The 13,924-nt window shown below is 53.2% G+C and overlaps 1 protein-coding gene across 9 annotated transcripts in view; it reads right to left on the reverse strand.

Moving 5' to 3' along the window:
• ACADSB (acyl-CoA dehydrogenase short/branched chain) overlaps window positions 1-13,924 on the reverse strand; it is a 35,697-nt gene that overhangs the window by 20,311 nt on the left and 1,462 nt on the right. For 5 of the 9 annotated variants that reach the window (XM_064168304.1, XM_064168296.1, XM_064168315.1 and 2 more), the window contains exons 1-5: window positions 9,357-10,446; window positions 7,650-7,856; window positions 7,058-7,228; window positions 4,215-4,340; window positions 3,685-3,777 (exon numbers count right to left, since the gene is read on the reverse strand). In XM_064168304.1, the coding sequence (XP_064024374.1) occupies window positions 3,685-3,777; window positions 4,215-4,340; window positions 7,058-7,228; window positions 7,650-7,856; window positions 9,357-9,683 (924 nt within the window). In that variant the 5' untranslated portion in view covers window positions 9,684-10,446. Of the gene's footprint in view, window positions 1-3,684; window positions 3,778-4,214; window positions 4,341-7,057; window positions 7,229-7,649; window positions 7,857-9,356; window positions 10,517-13,924 lie in introns of those variants that run through there. The other 4 variants (XM_064168279.1, XM_064168330.1, XM_064168288.1 and 1 more) reach the window with 3 other exon arrangements.

Genomic DNA, 13,924 nt, shown 5'->3' on the forward strand with positions numbered 1-13,924 from the left:
TCCCTGCAGGCAGCTGCAGGCAGCAATGAGCTCTGCCCTGAGCCTCCTCTGCTGCAGGCTGCACACCCCCAGCTCCCTCAGCCTCTCCTCACAGGGCTGTGCTCCAGGCCCCTCCCCAGCCTTGCTGCCCTGCTCCAAACACCTTCCAGCACCTCAACAGCTCTCTGCAATTCAGGAGCCCACAACTGGACACAGCACTGCAGGGGTGGCCTGAGCAGAAGATCCTCCCTTGTCCTGCTGCCCACACTGCTCCTGAGCCAGCCCAGGATGCCACTGGCTCTGCTGCCCACCTGGGCACTGCTGCCTCAGCTTCAGCTACCTTAATATCTGATTTGTGGGCCTAAGGAAATGTTAAGAGCTCTGGAAAGAAAATTTTCTTCTTGGATTTCTAACTATCAGACTTTGAGCATTAGATCCCATTCCAGTTCAATTTTGGGCTCCCCATTTGAAGAGGAACAGAGATCTGCTGGAGAGGGTCCAGCAGAGGGCTATGAGGATGATGAGGGGACTGGAGCACAGCCTGATCAGGAGAGGGTGAGTGCCCTGGGGCTGCTTAGTCTGGAGAAGACTGAGAGGGGATCTAATAAATGTTAATAACCATCTGAGGGCTGGGGGTCAGCAGAGGGCTCTGCTCACTGCTCCCTGGCACAGGACAAGCAGCAATGGATGGAAGCTGCAGCTCAGGAGGTTCCAGCTCAGCACAAGAGGCAACTTCTTGCCTGGAAGGGTCCCAGAGCCCTGGCACAGGCTGCCCAGAGAGGCTGTGGAGTCTCCTTCTCTGGAGCCTTTCCAGGCCTGTCTGGATGTGTCTCTGTGTGCCCTGAGCTGGATTGTGTGGTCCTGCTCTGGCAGGGGGATTGGACTGGATGATCCCTTTGGGTTCCCTCCAGCCCCTGACATCCTGTCTGCCTGTGATCCAAACACAACAGTGAAGAAGGAAGTCTGCCTTTGTAGCCTGGGATATACAGCAGCTCAGTCCCACTACTGTTGATGCTGTAGCACAGGGTATGGGGTTTTGGGGCAGACTCACACCACATTCAGCTGAAAGCCAAGAGCTCCAAGAAGGCAAACCCATGGCTGCCTGGGGTCTGACATCCAGCCTTTAATAATGGAATGTTCTAGTAAAAAACCTACAATGCAGAGGGAAGTGAGGGTGTGGGAAAAGAACACAGGAAACAAATGAGCCAAACTATACCTCCTGTTGTTCTCTCCTCAGAGAAACTCCTGTAGCTGAACCCAGCGCAGCAGCTCCAGCACCTGTGACAGTGTCTGCACCAGAGCTTGCACTAAAACTATCTGAAACCCTTCTCACAGCCACAATTACCTTTTATAAGGTGTTCATTATCCTTTAAAACTATGACTGCTTCAAAACTGAATTCAATAGCACAGGGCTTTAGAGCTGCTGTTCTTGCCCATTCAAGTACATTTCTCTTCATTGGAAGGTGTCAAGAAAGTAGTGATTAAGATATAACAACTACCTGACCTTAACTTTAATTAGGTTCTAAGCCTAGCTTGGAGTAATTAAGAGTAAACCTAGACCATGTATTTTACTGTCAGAGCCTCTACATTACATTTGTATCTCTGGGAACAATGGGGCCCACAGCTCTGCTGTTTAAATGTCATGTCAACCGCAGCTCAAGCACAGATAATCTTCAGGGAGGGGTGGAAGAGCCAATCCACTTAGCAGCACAGCACAGTGCCACGTGGAAACAGAATACTTCTGGTCTGTCTGCAAAGCAGGACAAAAGGCAACAGGAGGCTGGCAGTGCAGGCACACATACTCTGTGCTTCCCAGAGAGAGTGATTGGCATTGGAATGGGCTGCCCAGGGAGGTGGTGGAGTCGCTGTCCCTGGAGGTGTTGCAGCCAAGCCTGGCTGGGGCACTTAGTGCCATGGTCTGGTTGGTTGGGCAGGGCTGGGTGCTAGGTTGGGCTGGCTGAGCTTGGAGCTCTCTTCCAACCTGCTTGATTCTATAATCCTATGACTCTAAGACACCTCCTGTTCTTGCCACTGAACCAAGCAAGCAGCTCTTGCCATCACTGAGCACTTCACCACCACCCTTCAGCTGTCCCTGAAGGTGAATTAAGGCCCATCTGAAGCCCTGCCGCTGCCTGCAAGTTGACTTCTTTCCTCTTAACACACCCAAAGCACTCCAGCCCTGCCTTCTCTGGCCATTCAGCACAGATATCCTCACAACTGTCACAAGCTGTGACAAGGCTTGGTGCAACGCTGCAAGCAGCCTGCAGGGCCTCCTGCTCCAGCCAGTTCGAGAGCACAATTTCATTTCAGGCCATAAATGCTAATTTCCTGCTTAGGTGACCCCCAGCACACCAAGTGGCATCTGGAAATTGGGGATTTACTGCTCTGCTTTAGGCTTTCCTGTGGTTATTTTACTTCTGTTAATGTCAGAGTGGGTACAGCCTGTAGCAGCTTTGCTTTCTTCAGATGCCTGCAGATTGTTTGCTGAATGGATTCTTCTGCACACTGAGAAGTCCTCCTGTGTGTGTGGCAAAAAGTTTGTGACTCTCTGGTATTGCAGCTCAGCCACATCCACAACAGGGAGAGAAAAGCCCCAAGATTACTTTGAAAAGCAAACTAAAAGTATAAAAACCTGTAAACCATTTGCCTGTGGGGCTAAACCTGATTTCCACTATCAGCAGCAACCTGAGACCTAAACTGACTTTACACCATCCTACAATGTTTGGAAGTAGCTCCATGGTCAGCCAAGATTCCTCCCTGTGATGCCATTAGGTGCAAATCTGGAACACAAGGATGAAGTAGGATATTTCTGCTATGAACCAAACAGCTGTATTTACTTTAAAGATAACTGTGAATTGAAACAAAAGGTGCTGGGAAAGCACTGCTCAGCATAAGGTCACATGTCCAGAGAAAGTTGTGTCCAGAGCAGGGTGACAAAGCTGGGGAGGGGCCTGGAGCAGAGCCCTGTGAGGAGAGGCTGAGGGAGCTGGGGGGGTGCAGCCTGCAGCAGAGGAGGCTCAGGGCAGAGCTGATTGCTGCCTGCAGCTGCCTGCAGGGAGGCTGTAGCCAGGTGGGGTTGGGCTCTGCTGCCAGGCAAGCAGCAAGAGAAGAAGGGGACAGAGTCTGAAGCTGTGCCAGGGCAGGTCTAGGCTGGATGTTGTTAGGAAGTTCCTGGCAGAGAGAGTGATTGGCATTGGAATGGGCTGCCCAGGGAGGTGGTGGAGTGGCCGTGGCTGGAGGTGTTGCAGCCAAGCCTGGCTGGGGCACTTAGTGCCATGGTCTGGTTGCTTGGCTAGGGCTGGGTGCTAGGTTGGGCTGGCTGAGCTTGGAGCTCTCTTGGTTGATTCTATGGTTCTGTGTGGCAGTAAATGGAAGCATAACCATGCCAGGTTCCAAAAGCTGGCTTGTTCTGTAAAGCAAAGCTGCCTAAGGGAAGAGGAAACCCTTGATGTACTTCAGGAGCAATAAGGTAACTACCGAAGACAGACTCACTGCCATGCACTGCGCTCCAGGCGCATCGCTCATGGCAGCGAGCGGCGGGGCAGGAGTCTGCCCCCCGGAGCCAGCGCTTCGCCGCCCCTTAGCCACAGGCACAGCGGCACCGTGTGGCCGCCGCGGGTATAGCACCGCGCCGAGTCCCTCCCCGGGAGCTCTGACCCCGCGCCCGCGGCCACCTGCGCCCTACCCACCGCGACCCGAACTCACCTGCGCAGCAATACCTATTCTGCCTGTGTTCAGCATTCCGATCGCGTACTTATAGCCTTGGCCGACCTCTCCCAGGATATTGCTTGCAGGAACCTAAGGAAGGAAATCACTCAATTACTCCTCTCTGTTGTGCTCTGCAGTTGCTAGCTGGGTTCACAGGTGATGATGCTCACTTAATGCTCCCCAGAAGTGAAGGCAGAAAACACAAACCAGACACTTAATTTCTAGAGCAGTTGATAAGAACATTCCCTGACACGTGATTATAAACTGATGATTAAGAAGATCTGTACCCCAGCTTAAGAAACCAAACCTCTCTGATGCCACCCAAGAAGAACTGTACCATTTAGAGTCATTTCAGTATTTGACTGTAACAGATACAGGATTTTGGTGAAAGAACAGGGAAGAAATAGTAAAAATATGCCCCAAAAATGGTGTCCAAGGCAAGATGTGCAGAGTTAATGTGTTTTCCTCAGAGGTGGTCAGGCACCAAGTACACAGAAATCATCCTTCAGTAGCTAAACTTGGAGTACCTTAACATTTTCAAACGTTACTGGGCAGGTAGAAGATGCTCTGATTCCAAGCTTGTCCTCCTTCTTCCCCACCTGGAGCCCCTCTGTGTCACGATCCACTATGAAGCAGGTAATCCCCCTGTATCCCTAGGGGAATGAAAAAATAAGCAAGAATTGGGGCTTGTATTCATAGCACCAAAGGCTGCTCCAAGTGCCTCCTTCCAGTACTTGAACTGTACACCTGCTGGGAGTCGTGTGGCTGGGGAGGCTGGAAAAGAGCTTCCAGCCCATCTAGTCCAGCCATTAACACAGCACTACCAAGTCTGGAAGGGACCCATCCAGAGTCACCTGGGCAGGCTGCAGAGGTGGGCACAAGCCAAGCTCAGGAGGTTCAACAAGAGCAAGGGCAAGGTCCTGCAGCTGAGTCGAGGCAATGCCAAGCACAATTCCAGGCTGGGCAGTGCCAGGCTGGAGAGCAGCCCTGAGCAGAGGGACTTGGGGGTGCTGCTGGAGGAGAAGCTCAGCAGGAGCCAGCAGTGTGCACTGGCAGCCCAGAAAGCCAAGCAGAGCCTGGGCTGCTGCAGCAGCAGTGTGGCCAGCAGGGCCAGGGAGGGGATTCTGCCCCTCTGCTCTGCTCTGCTGAGACCCCACCTGGAGTCCTGCATCCAGCTCTGGAGCCCCTGGGACAAGAGGGCTGTGGAGATGCTGGAGAGTGTCCAGAGCAGGGCCAGGAGGATGCTGAGAGGGCTGCAGCAGCTCTGCTGTGAGCACAGCCTGAAAGAGTTGGGGCTGTGCAGGCTGGAGCAGAGGAGGCTCCCAGGGGACCTTCTTGTGGCCTTCCAGCATCTGAAGGGGGCTTCAAGAAAGCTGGGGAGGACTTTGGAGGGTGTGAGTGAGTGGCAGGAGTGGGGGGAATGGAGCAAAGGTGGAGGTGGGGAGAGTGAGGCTGGAGGTGAGGAGGAAGTTGTTCATCAGGAGAGTGGTGAGAGGCTGGACTGGGTTGCCCAGGGAGGTGGTTGAGGCCCCATGGCTGGAGGTGTTTGAGGCCAGGCTGGCTGAGGCTGTGTGCAGCCTGCTCTAGGGTAGGGTGTCCCTGGGCATGGCAGGGGGTTGGCACTGGCTGCTCCTTGTGCTCCCTTCCAGCCCTTGGCTGATTCTTTTATTCTAAGCCTACTGCTAGCCCATAGAATCATAGAATCAACCAGGTTGGAAGAGACCTCCAAGATCATCCAGTCCAACCTATCACCCATCCATGTCCCTTAGCACCACATCTACACAGCTTCCAAACACCTCCAGGGGTGAGGATTCCACACTGCCCTGTGCAGCCTCTTCCAGGCCTCAACAACCGTTTTTGTGGGGAATTTTTTCCTAATGTCCAACCCAAACCTTCCCTGGTGTGACCTGAGGCTGTTCTCTCTGGTCATGGAACCATAGAATCAGTCAGGGCTGGAAGGGACCACAAGGATCAGCCAGAGCCAACCTTCTGCCATGCCTAGGGACACCTCACACTAGATCAGGCTGTCCTCAGCCTCATCCCACCTGGCCTTAAACACCTGCAGGGATGAGGCTTCCATCACCTCCCTGGGCAACCCCTTCCAGGCTCTCACCACCCTCATGCTGAAGAGCTTCCTAACATCCAGTCTGAATCTCCCTATTTCTAGCTTGCTTTCATTCCCCCCAGTTCTATCACTTCCTAACAGCCTAAAAAGTCCCTCTCCAGCTATCTTGTAGTCCCCTTCAGATACTGAAAGGCCACAGTAAGGTGACCTGGGTGCCTTTTCCCCTCCAGACTGAACAGCCCCAACTGCCTCTGCCTCCCAGCAGAGTCCCTTCACTGGTCACTTGCAGGGGAGACTGCCTCCCACCTTCCTGCAGCCTCCTTTCAAGAAGGGCTGGTTTTGGGGGTTGCTTTTTCTAAGAGCTACTGGGAGATGCTTTCAGAAGTGGAGTTTTAAACCATTCAGTTTGGTGCTGCACTATCAGCCTGCAGCAGTGGTGCAGTACACTGTAAGGCCTGCAGCTGCCTCTTCTGGATTTACTCTCTACCTACTGAAGCACCTCTCCTGCGATCACAGGCTCAAAGAGTTGGGGTTGTTCAACCCAGAGAGGGCTCCAGGAAGACCTTAAGGGAGCCTTCCAGGAGGCTGCAGGAGAGCTGGAGAGGGACTTTTCAGGAAGACATGGAGTGACAGGATGAGGGGCAGTGGCTTTATACTGGAAGAAGCTGGATTGACATTAGACAGTAGGAAGAAATTCTGCCCCACAAGGCTGGTGAGGCACTGAAACAGGCTGCCTGGAGAAGTTGTGCAGGCTCCAACCCTGGAAGAGTTCACAGCCAGGCTGGATGGGGCCTTGAGTAACCTGGTGTAGGAGGAAGCATCCCTGTGGCAGGCAGTTGGAACTTTAATGTCCCTTCCAACCCAAACCATTCTACGATTCTGACACCCCAACCGGTAACCAACTCTAAATGTGCATATTCAGCTATGCAGTTTTCCACATGGACAATCTGTGTGGTACTCCTGTTAGTCTTTCAGTGCATGCAGCCCAGGCTCTGTTTAAGCCAGCTGCAAGTCAGTTAAGGCAGTGGAGTCAGCAGGGCTGGAAGCCAACCCGTTCCACGTCACTCAGCGCAGCGGCGCACGCTGGGCTCTTCTGCGAAGCAATCCTGCCTCTGACATCTTTGCTTTCCCTGCTGGGAGGAACTGGTGGCACTTCGGAGCAATTCCCAATTTTCATTGGGAAATATTTGCAGAGGTTTGCTGTGAGCTAGGAAAAGGTTCCAAGAACATTAACCTTGAACATCAGCTTAGCAGTACAAAATCCATCAGCTGTCACCGAGACGCAACTATTCTTGAGCAGCTTACCAAGGATGGATCTGTGTTTGCCATCACAAAGAAAACTCCTGCGTGCTCTGCCAAGCTGATCCACATCTTGGAGCCATTGATGACATAGTAGTCCCCTTTCTTTTCAGCCCGAGTCTTCAGAGCAAAAGCATCACTGCCAGATCCAGCCTCCGACAGACAGAAACTGCCTATCTGCCAGAGCAGGAGGGAGAGTCACTGCAGTGCTCCCCGGACACAACACACAACACAGAACACATCTGCCACAGCAGCAGCTCCAGACAAGCACCACTCTCTTACACTCACACCTTTTAACCTCCTGCAGCAAAGTGACTAAGTTTCAGGCCTGGAGATTAAGACTAGAAAGAGCAGGTAAGGCCACGCCTCCCCAAGTCAACTGCTTTGCAGTTCTTTTGCAGAGTAAATTCCATTCCATTGAAGCTAGGAAGTGCCACTCTCACCTCTCAGCCACAGGCTCCAGCCCTAACCAGTGTTTCAAAGCTCACAGCTGGTTTCCAGTGCTGCACTCACCCATTTAGTTACTGAAAAACCCACCCTGCCACCACTGAACTAACAAACTCCTGTTACAGTTTAGTGGAGCGAGACTTGGACTCACCAGATCTCTGGCAACCCTGGGCAGGTAAGTTCTCTTCTGCTCCTCTGTTCCATATGTGGTAAACAGCTTATTTGTCAGTGTGTTCTGGAGTTCACAGAGAAGGGCTACAGCTGCATCGACTTTGGCCAATTCTTCTACCACCAAGATGGTTGAAAAAAATGAAGCTCCAGTTCCTCCATATTCCTCCCCAAGCTCAATAGCCATCAGCTGCAACATGAGAGAGGCAAACAGATCAATCTGTCACTCCCTGACAGCACTTTGTTAGTCCAAGCTGGCACTTGGCAGTTTAAAATGAAACCCACAGAATGGAAGCATTTCCAGATCCCTCCCCAGAGGCCTTTTCCCTTCCAGAGCCTTAAGAAGCCAACAGTTCTCTGCAGCTGGCAGGTCATGCAAGACACAGGCTGGGGACAGAATGGCTGAGAGCAGCCAGGCAGAAAGGGACCTAGGGGTGCTGGCAGAGAGGAGCTGAAGAGCAGGCAGCAGTGCCCAGGTGGGCAGCAGAGCCAGTGGCATCCTGGGCTGGCTCAGGAGCAGTGTGGGCAGCAGGACAAGGGAGGTTCTTGTGCCCGTGCTCAGCACTGCTCAGGCCACCCCTGCAGTGCTGTGTCCAGCTGTGGGCTCCTGAATTGCAGAGAGCTGTTGAGGTGCTGGAAGGTGTTTGGAGCAGGGCAGCAAGGCTGGGGAGGGGCCTGGAGCAGAGCCCTGTGAGGAGAGGCTGAGGGAGCTGGGGGGGTGCAGCCTGCAGCAGAGGAGGCTCAGGGCAGAGCTCATTGCTGCCTGCAGCTGCCTGCAGGGAGGCTGTAGCCAGGTGGGGTTGGGCTCTGCTGCCAGGCAAGCAGCAAGAGAAGAAGGGGACAGAGTCTGAAGCTGTGGCAGGGCAGGTCTAGGCTAGATGTGAGGAGGAAGTTGTTGGCAGAGAGAGTGATTGGCATTGGAATGGGCTGCCCAGGGAGGTGGTGGAGTGGCCGTGGCTGGAGGTGTTGCAGCCAAGCCTGGCTGGGGCACTTAGTGCCATGGTCTGGTTGGTTGGGCAGGGCTGGGTGCTAGGTTGGGCTGGATGAGCTTGGAGCTCTCTGCCAACCTGGCTGGTTCCATGATTCTATGAACTAGCTAATCTGTGCAGTGTCAGATGCAAATCATCACTCTCATTTTGTTTTTCCAGAACACTTGCAGCCTCAAGACAAGTCTAATACTTAGAGCTGCTCTTGTATGAAATGACATTTTACAAAGACAAACAAGGTTTAGGTTATAGTAGGAAAGGCTAAAATTGAAGGCAGGAATCATCAACAGGATATCTGCAACACAAGTCCTGGTGGCAGGCCAGTAAGGACACAGAGGACTCTTGATAGCCTTTTCCAGCACTACTCGTGAGAGTCCTGCTGGCTCTGGCATTCTACACAATCATGATTGTCCAATCAGAAAAAACAAGAGAGGGGAAGGAAGGCAAGAAACTCAAAGATGAGATGAAGAAGGTGGTTTGGGAGGAATGACAAGAAGGTGACAGTAAAAGACAGAGAAGGACAAAGCAGTAAAAGCGAAGGGAAAGTTGTGTTGCTGTAGCCAAATCGCAGACGTATAAGGACTCATTGGTCCATCTGAGCTCTACCCCTCCATCTTTTAGTCTAACCATCTGCAGAGTGCACAGACAGGCATTCACAACTGCCATCAGTTTCTGAAGGAGAGAGCAAGTGAAAATGAGCAGACCCCCTGTTCAAACAGTCCCTGGATCACAGACTCTTCCATCTTCGAATCCTCGTCCATTTTCTGCACCAAAGGTGCAACTCGGTCCTGAGCAAACTTTGCCACTGTAAGGAAGAGAAGAAAGCAGGGATGTGAGTGTTCTGCAGCCTCTTGCAGATCAGAGCCACTGCAACCTGCTGCTTCTGACCTGTGATCCCTGACTCTCCCACACAAATTCATCAGGACGACTTGCCCAAGCGAGGGGAGGGGACGTGCCACACGCGCGGAGATGTAACTGCTTTCTGAGCTCAGCTCCAGCTCTCTGAGCAGAAGCAAATCCTTCCTACACATTCACAGGCCTGGAAGGCATCTCACTGACTGCTATGAACGCTGAGCAAAGAAAGAGCAGGGACAGGACATATCTCAGACATGTCCACTACTTGGTCAGCTAGATGGTGGTCCTTCAAGGACTGAACCTGCAGCTTGGGAAGACAGTCTCAGCTTTTATCATGCTATTTTGAGTGCACAAAGTCCTGTGAGGCTGTCTCTGCTTCATCAGAGCCTTTGTAAGCTCTCTCTCAGATGGACAGGTCCTCACTCTTTCACTTTTGCTCCAAGGATCCCTCCTGAGCCAGTCTCCTTTACCACATGCCATCTGTCACCATTCCAGTGCATCTGAAAGCTCTGAGAAGCAGCCTGAGCAGTTACTGTAGCTGAACTCAACACTTCGGGAAACGGCAGGAGGCAGTTCCAGGCAAGTTCACCTCTGTAACAGCCACGGTGTGAAAGAGTTAATGTTTACGTATGCAGAGAAAGCTGCTCTGTGGCAGGAGGAACTCTGCTAGGGTGAGCTGTAACAAAGAGCATTACCTTCTCCTGCCAGCTAAAGCACTTCTGACCCGCGGCACACTCCCACACAAGGACTGCAATGCTTAGCTCCAAGGAGAGCACGGCAAGGAGGCTGGAGGCAGAGCTGCCCTGCGGCAGGCGGCCCTGGCCTCGCTGCGCCCCGAGCAGGTACCCATGGTTTGCAGCATGCTCTCCTCTTCGCTCAGCGTCTGAAGCGGAGCGCAGGCGACTCCACCGCTGGCTGCGTTTGGCTTCACTTCGGATTTGGAGGATCTAAAGACGCGTGGAGAAGCCCTCCAAGGAGCCAGGTAGGCTGGTGCCTTCCTTTGCAGCTGCTGACAGCAAACACAGACCATCAGAACGTGCAGCAGCACTGGTACTGGTACACAGGCAGCAACGCACAACCCTACCCAGCGCTTCCATTCAGCAGGGGCACAGGAAAGATGGCCAGCCAAGGGCTGGCTTGAAAGCTTTGGAGAAGCTCCTCAGCTCCAGAGTCCTGAATGTCCTTCAGCCGCTCTCCTCTTAACCCCAAACCGTTTTCTTTGAGAGCTTTGCTACCACAGTGGCATTCTGCACATTTACTTTAACGCCAGTCCGCTCTCGTGTTGGCAGCAAGCAAACCCTGCTGGCAGCACTTCCTCCGCACTGCCTCCCTGGATGGGCTGCAAGGTGGCACTGCCTGTTGGGATGCAATTAACCCCTCATTAGCAAATGTGCTGAAGGCAAACCAGACACACACAGGCTTTCATGGAAGAGCAGTCAGCAGTAATGGCAAGAGTGGCTTTCTCCCTGCATTTATACCTCCATCCTACACTTTCTATCTGCACTTTCATTACACTTCACACTCTGCACTTTGGCCACAGCAACCCCCAGCAGCACTAGAGGCTGGGGCCAGAGTGGCTGAGAGCAGCCAGGCAGAGAGGGCCCTGGGGGTGCTGGCAGAGAGGAGCTGAAGAGCAGGCAGCAGTGCCCAGGTGGGCAGCAGAGCCAATGGCATCCTGGGCTGGCTCAGGAGCAGTGTGGGCAGCAGGACAAGGGAGGTTCTTCTGCCCCTGTGCTCAGCACTGCTCAGGCCACCCCTGGAGTGCTGTGTCCAGTTGTGGGCTCCTGAATTGCAGAGAGCTGTTGAGGTGCTGGAAGGTGTTTGGAGCAGGGCAGCAAGGCTGGGGAGGGGCCTGGAGCAGAGCCCTGTGAGGAGAGGCTGAGGGAGCTGGGGGGTGCAGCCTGCAGCAGAGGAGGCTCAGGGCAGAGCTCATTGCTGCCTGCAGGGAGGCTGTAGCCAGGTGGGGTTGGGCTCTGCTGCCAGGCAAGCAGCAAGAGAAGGGGACAGAGTCTGAAGCTGTGGCAGGGCAGGTCTAGGCTGGATGTTGTTAGGAAGTTCCTGGCAGAGAGAGTGATTGGCATTGGAATGGGCTGCCCAGGGAGGTGGTGGAGTGGCTGTGGCTGGAGGTGTGGCAGCCAAGCCTGGCTGGGGCACTTAGTGCCATGGTCTGGTTGGTTGGGCAGGGCTGGGTGCTAGCTTGGGCTGGCTGAGCTTGGAGGTCCTCTTCCAGCCTGGTTAATTCTGTGATTCTATGATTCCAACCTGGTTGATTCTATGATTTTGCAGGCATCAGAAGCTCTTGTTTCTACAGCACTCTCCCTGCACTGCCCTGGAGGATTGGTTATGTTGCTGTGAAAGGGCAGAACTTTCACAGCACTGTGGATTTTTGTATTCTGAGCTCTTACCCACTTCATCATTTTCAGAGTGAGCACCCACTTCATAGCCAAAGCCCTGGCAGCTGAGCCTCTCTGTGCTGTTGGTTTGTACATAGCTGGCTGAAATCCTAGAGCTGCTCTGGTGATAGCACTATGGAGCTAACAACTACTGGGTCTTACTTGGTTGATTCATGTAAAAAGGGCAGGAAGGAGCCAAAACTGAGTAATCTCTGCTCACCCTCTCCCAGTGTGCCTATGACATACAACCATTTCAAACACTATCAAGCAGCACTGGGGGCATTACAGTGTTTTACTGCAGGGGAATGGCAGTGAGCACAGGTGGCAAAAGTCCTAACTATGAACAAAACAGAGCAGTGGCTTTGGGGAGCAAGCTGCATGGTGACTCTGAGGTGAGGGGACACAGATGAAGTGACAGTTTTGGGTCCTGGTGAACTATACCTAAGTGTTCAAAGACTCGAGCTGGTAACAGCAGGCATTAGAAAGGAAGCTTGGTGTGAAGGTTCTTCCACTTTCTAACCACACAGTAACCTCCCAGCACTTTAGAATGACTGGAGGTGAGGAGGAAGTTGTTGAGCAGGAGAGTGGTGAGAGGCTGGACTGGGTTGCCCAGGGAGGTGGCTGAGGCCCCATGGCTGGAGGTGTTTGAGGCCAGGCTGGCTGAGGCTGTGTGCAGCCTGCTCTAGGGTAGGGTGTCCCTGGGCATGGCAGGGGGTTGGCACTGGCTGCTCCTTGTGCTCCCTTCCAGCCCTGACTGGTTCTGTGATTCTGTGAAAGAAGTTGGTGTAATGATCTGACTCAAACAGCAACAGGCTCAACTACTGCACAATGCATCCCTGAAAAGCAGCACAGTTCACCTGAGTGGTCTCAAAGGAGGCAAGACAGAGAAATGGCTCTGCTCTCAGAGCTCCCCAACCCCACCTTACTCTGGCTAACGTCCTCACATCAGATCCCTGCTGTGGATTACTGTCCCCTGCTATGCCAGTCTGAAGTGTGGAGACATTCATGTGTTAGCAAGCCAAGTGCTGACAGACCCCAGCAGGGACACAGCTGTCCCATGCCAGTGCTGTAGAGAGGAGCACACACTGAAGCCTGCAGTGAGCAGAGGGCCTGGCTGTGCCATACTCAAACTGTGAGCAGTGCCCATGGCATGGAGCAGATTTGCCCTGCTCTGAAGCTCTTGGCAAGCAGAAGGCCTGGCTGTGCCACACTCAGACTGTGAGCAGTGCCCATGGCATGGGGCAGCTTTGCCCTGCACGCCAGGAGAGCAGCATTCCTCACAAAACACCAGAAACTTTGGAGTCAGGAAGTAAAAATTCATTTGACCTTTCTAATAATTCCCCCTCCTTCATGTTGGCTTCCAGCACTTGTCACCTCCCTGGCTGGAGAGCCAGTGGAGAACAGAGATATGGACTCCTTTTGTCTTAGGATATGCTGAAGTCTCTTACGTGTGAGTCTAAACTGGCTCCCCTTGTTCATGCAAACCAACAGATACAGAGCTCCTCTGCTGCCCTCCTGGACCTCAGCTGCCCCGGGGCTGGCCTGAAGCCTCCGGGATGTAAAGTGACAGGGATGCAGATCGACAGGGACGCAGACTGCCTTTGCCTCTGCTGCCCTGGTGCCTGGCCTCAATGCTCATGATGGGGAGGATCAGGCTGGATGTTAGCAGGAAGTTCTTGCCGGAGAGAGTGACTGGCACTGGAATGGGCTGCCCAAGGAGGTGGTAGAGTCGCCAAAACAAGCCTGGATGGGGCACTTAGTGCCATGGTTTGGTTGTTTGGCCAGGGCTGGGTGCTTGTTTGGACTGGATGACTTAGAGACTCTTCCAACCTGGTTGATTCTGTGATGTGTAGGAAGATCCCGGCTACCCTGGCAAGAAAGGACGGTGTAAAAGGCTGCTGGAGGATGCAGCAGAGCATCAGAGTCCCAGCTCCAGAAGCAGCAAAGGCAGATGTGGTCTGACAAATGCTTGTCTGATACCACACCGAGGTGGCACTCCAGGATGAAATGAATATTCTTAAGAA

The sequence above is a fragment of the Pogoniulus pusillus genome, chromosome 3, assembly GCF_015220805.1.
Source record: "Pogoniulus pusillus isolate bPogPus1 chromosome 3, bPogPus1.pri, whole genome shotgun sequence".
NCBI classification, from domain to species: Eukaryota; Metazoa; Chordata; class Aves; order Piciformes; family Lybiidae; genus Pogoniulus; species Pogoniulus pusillus.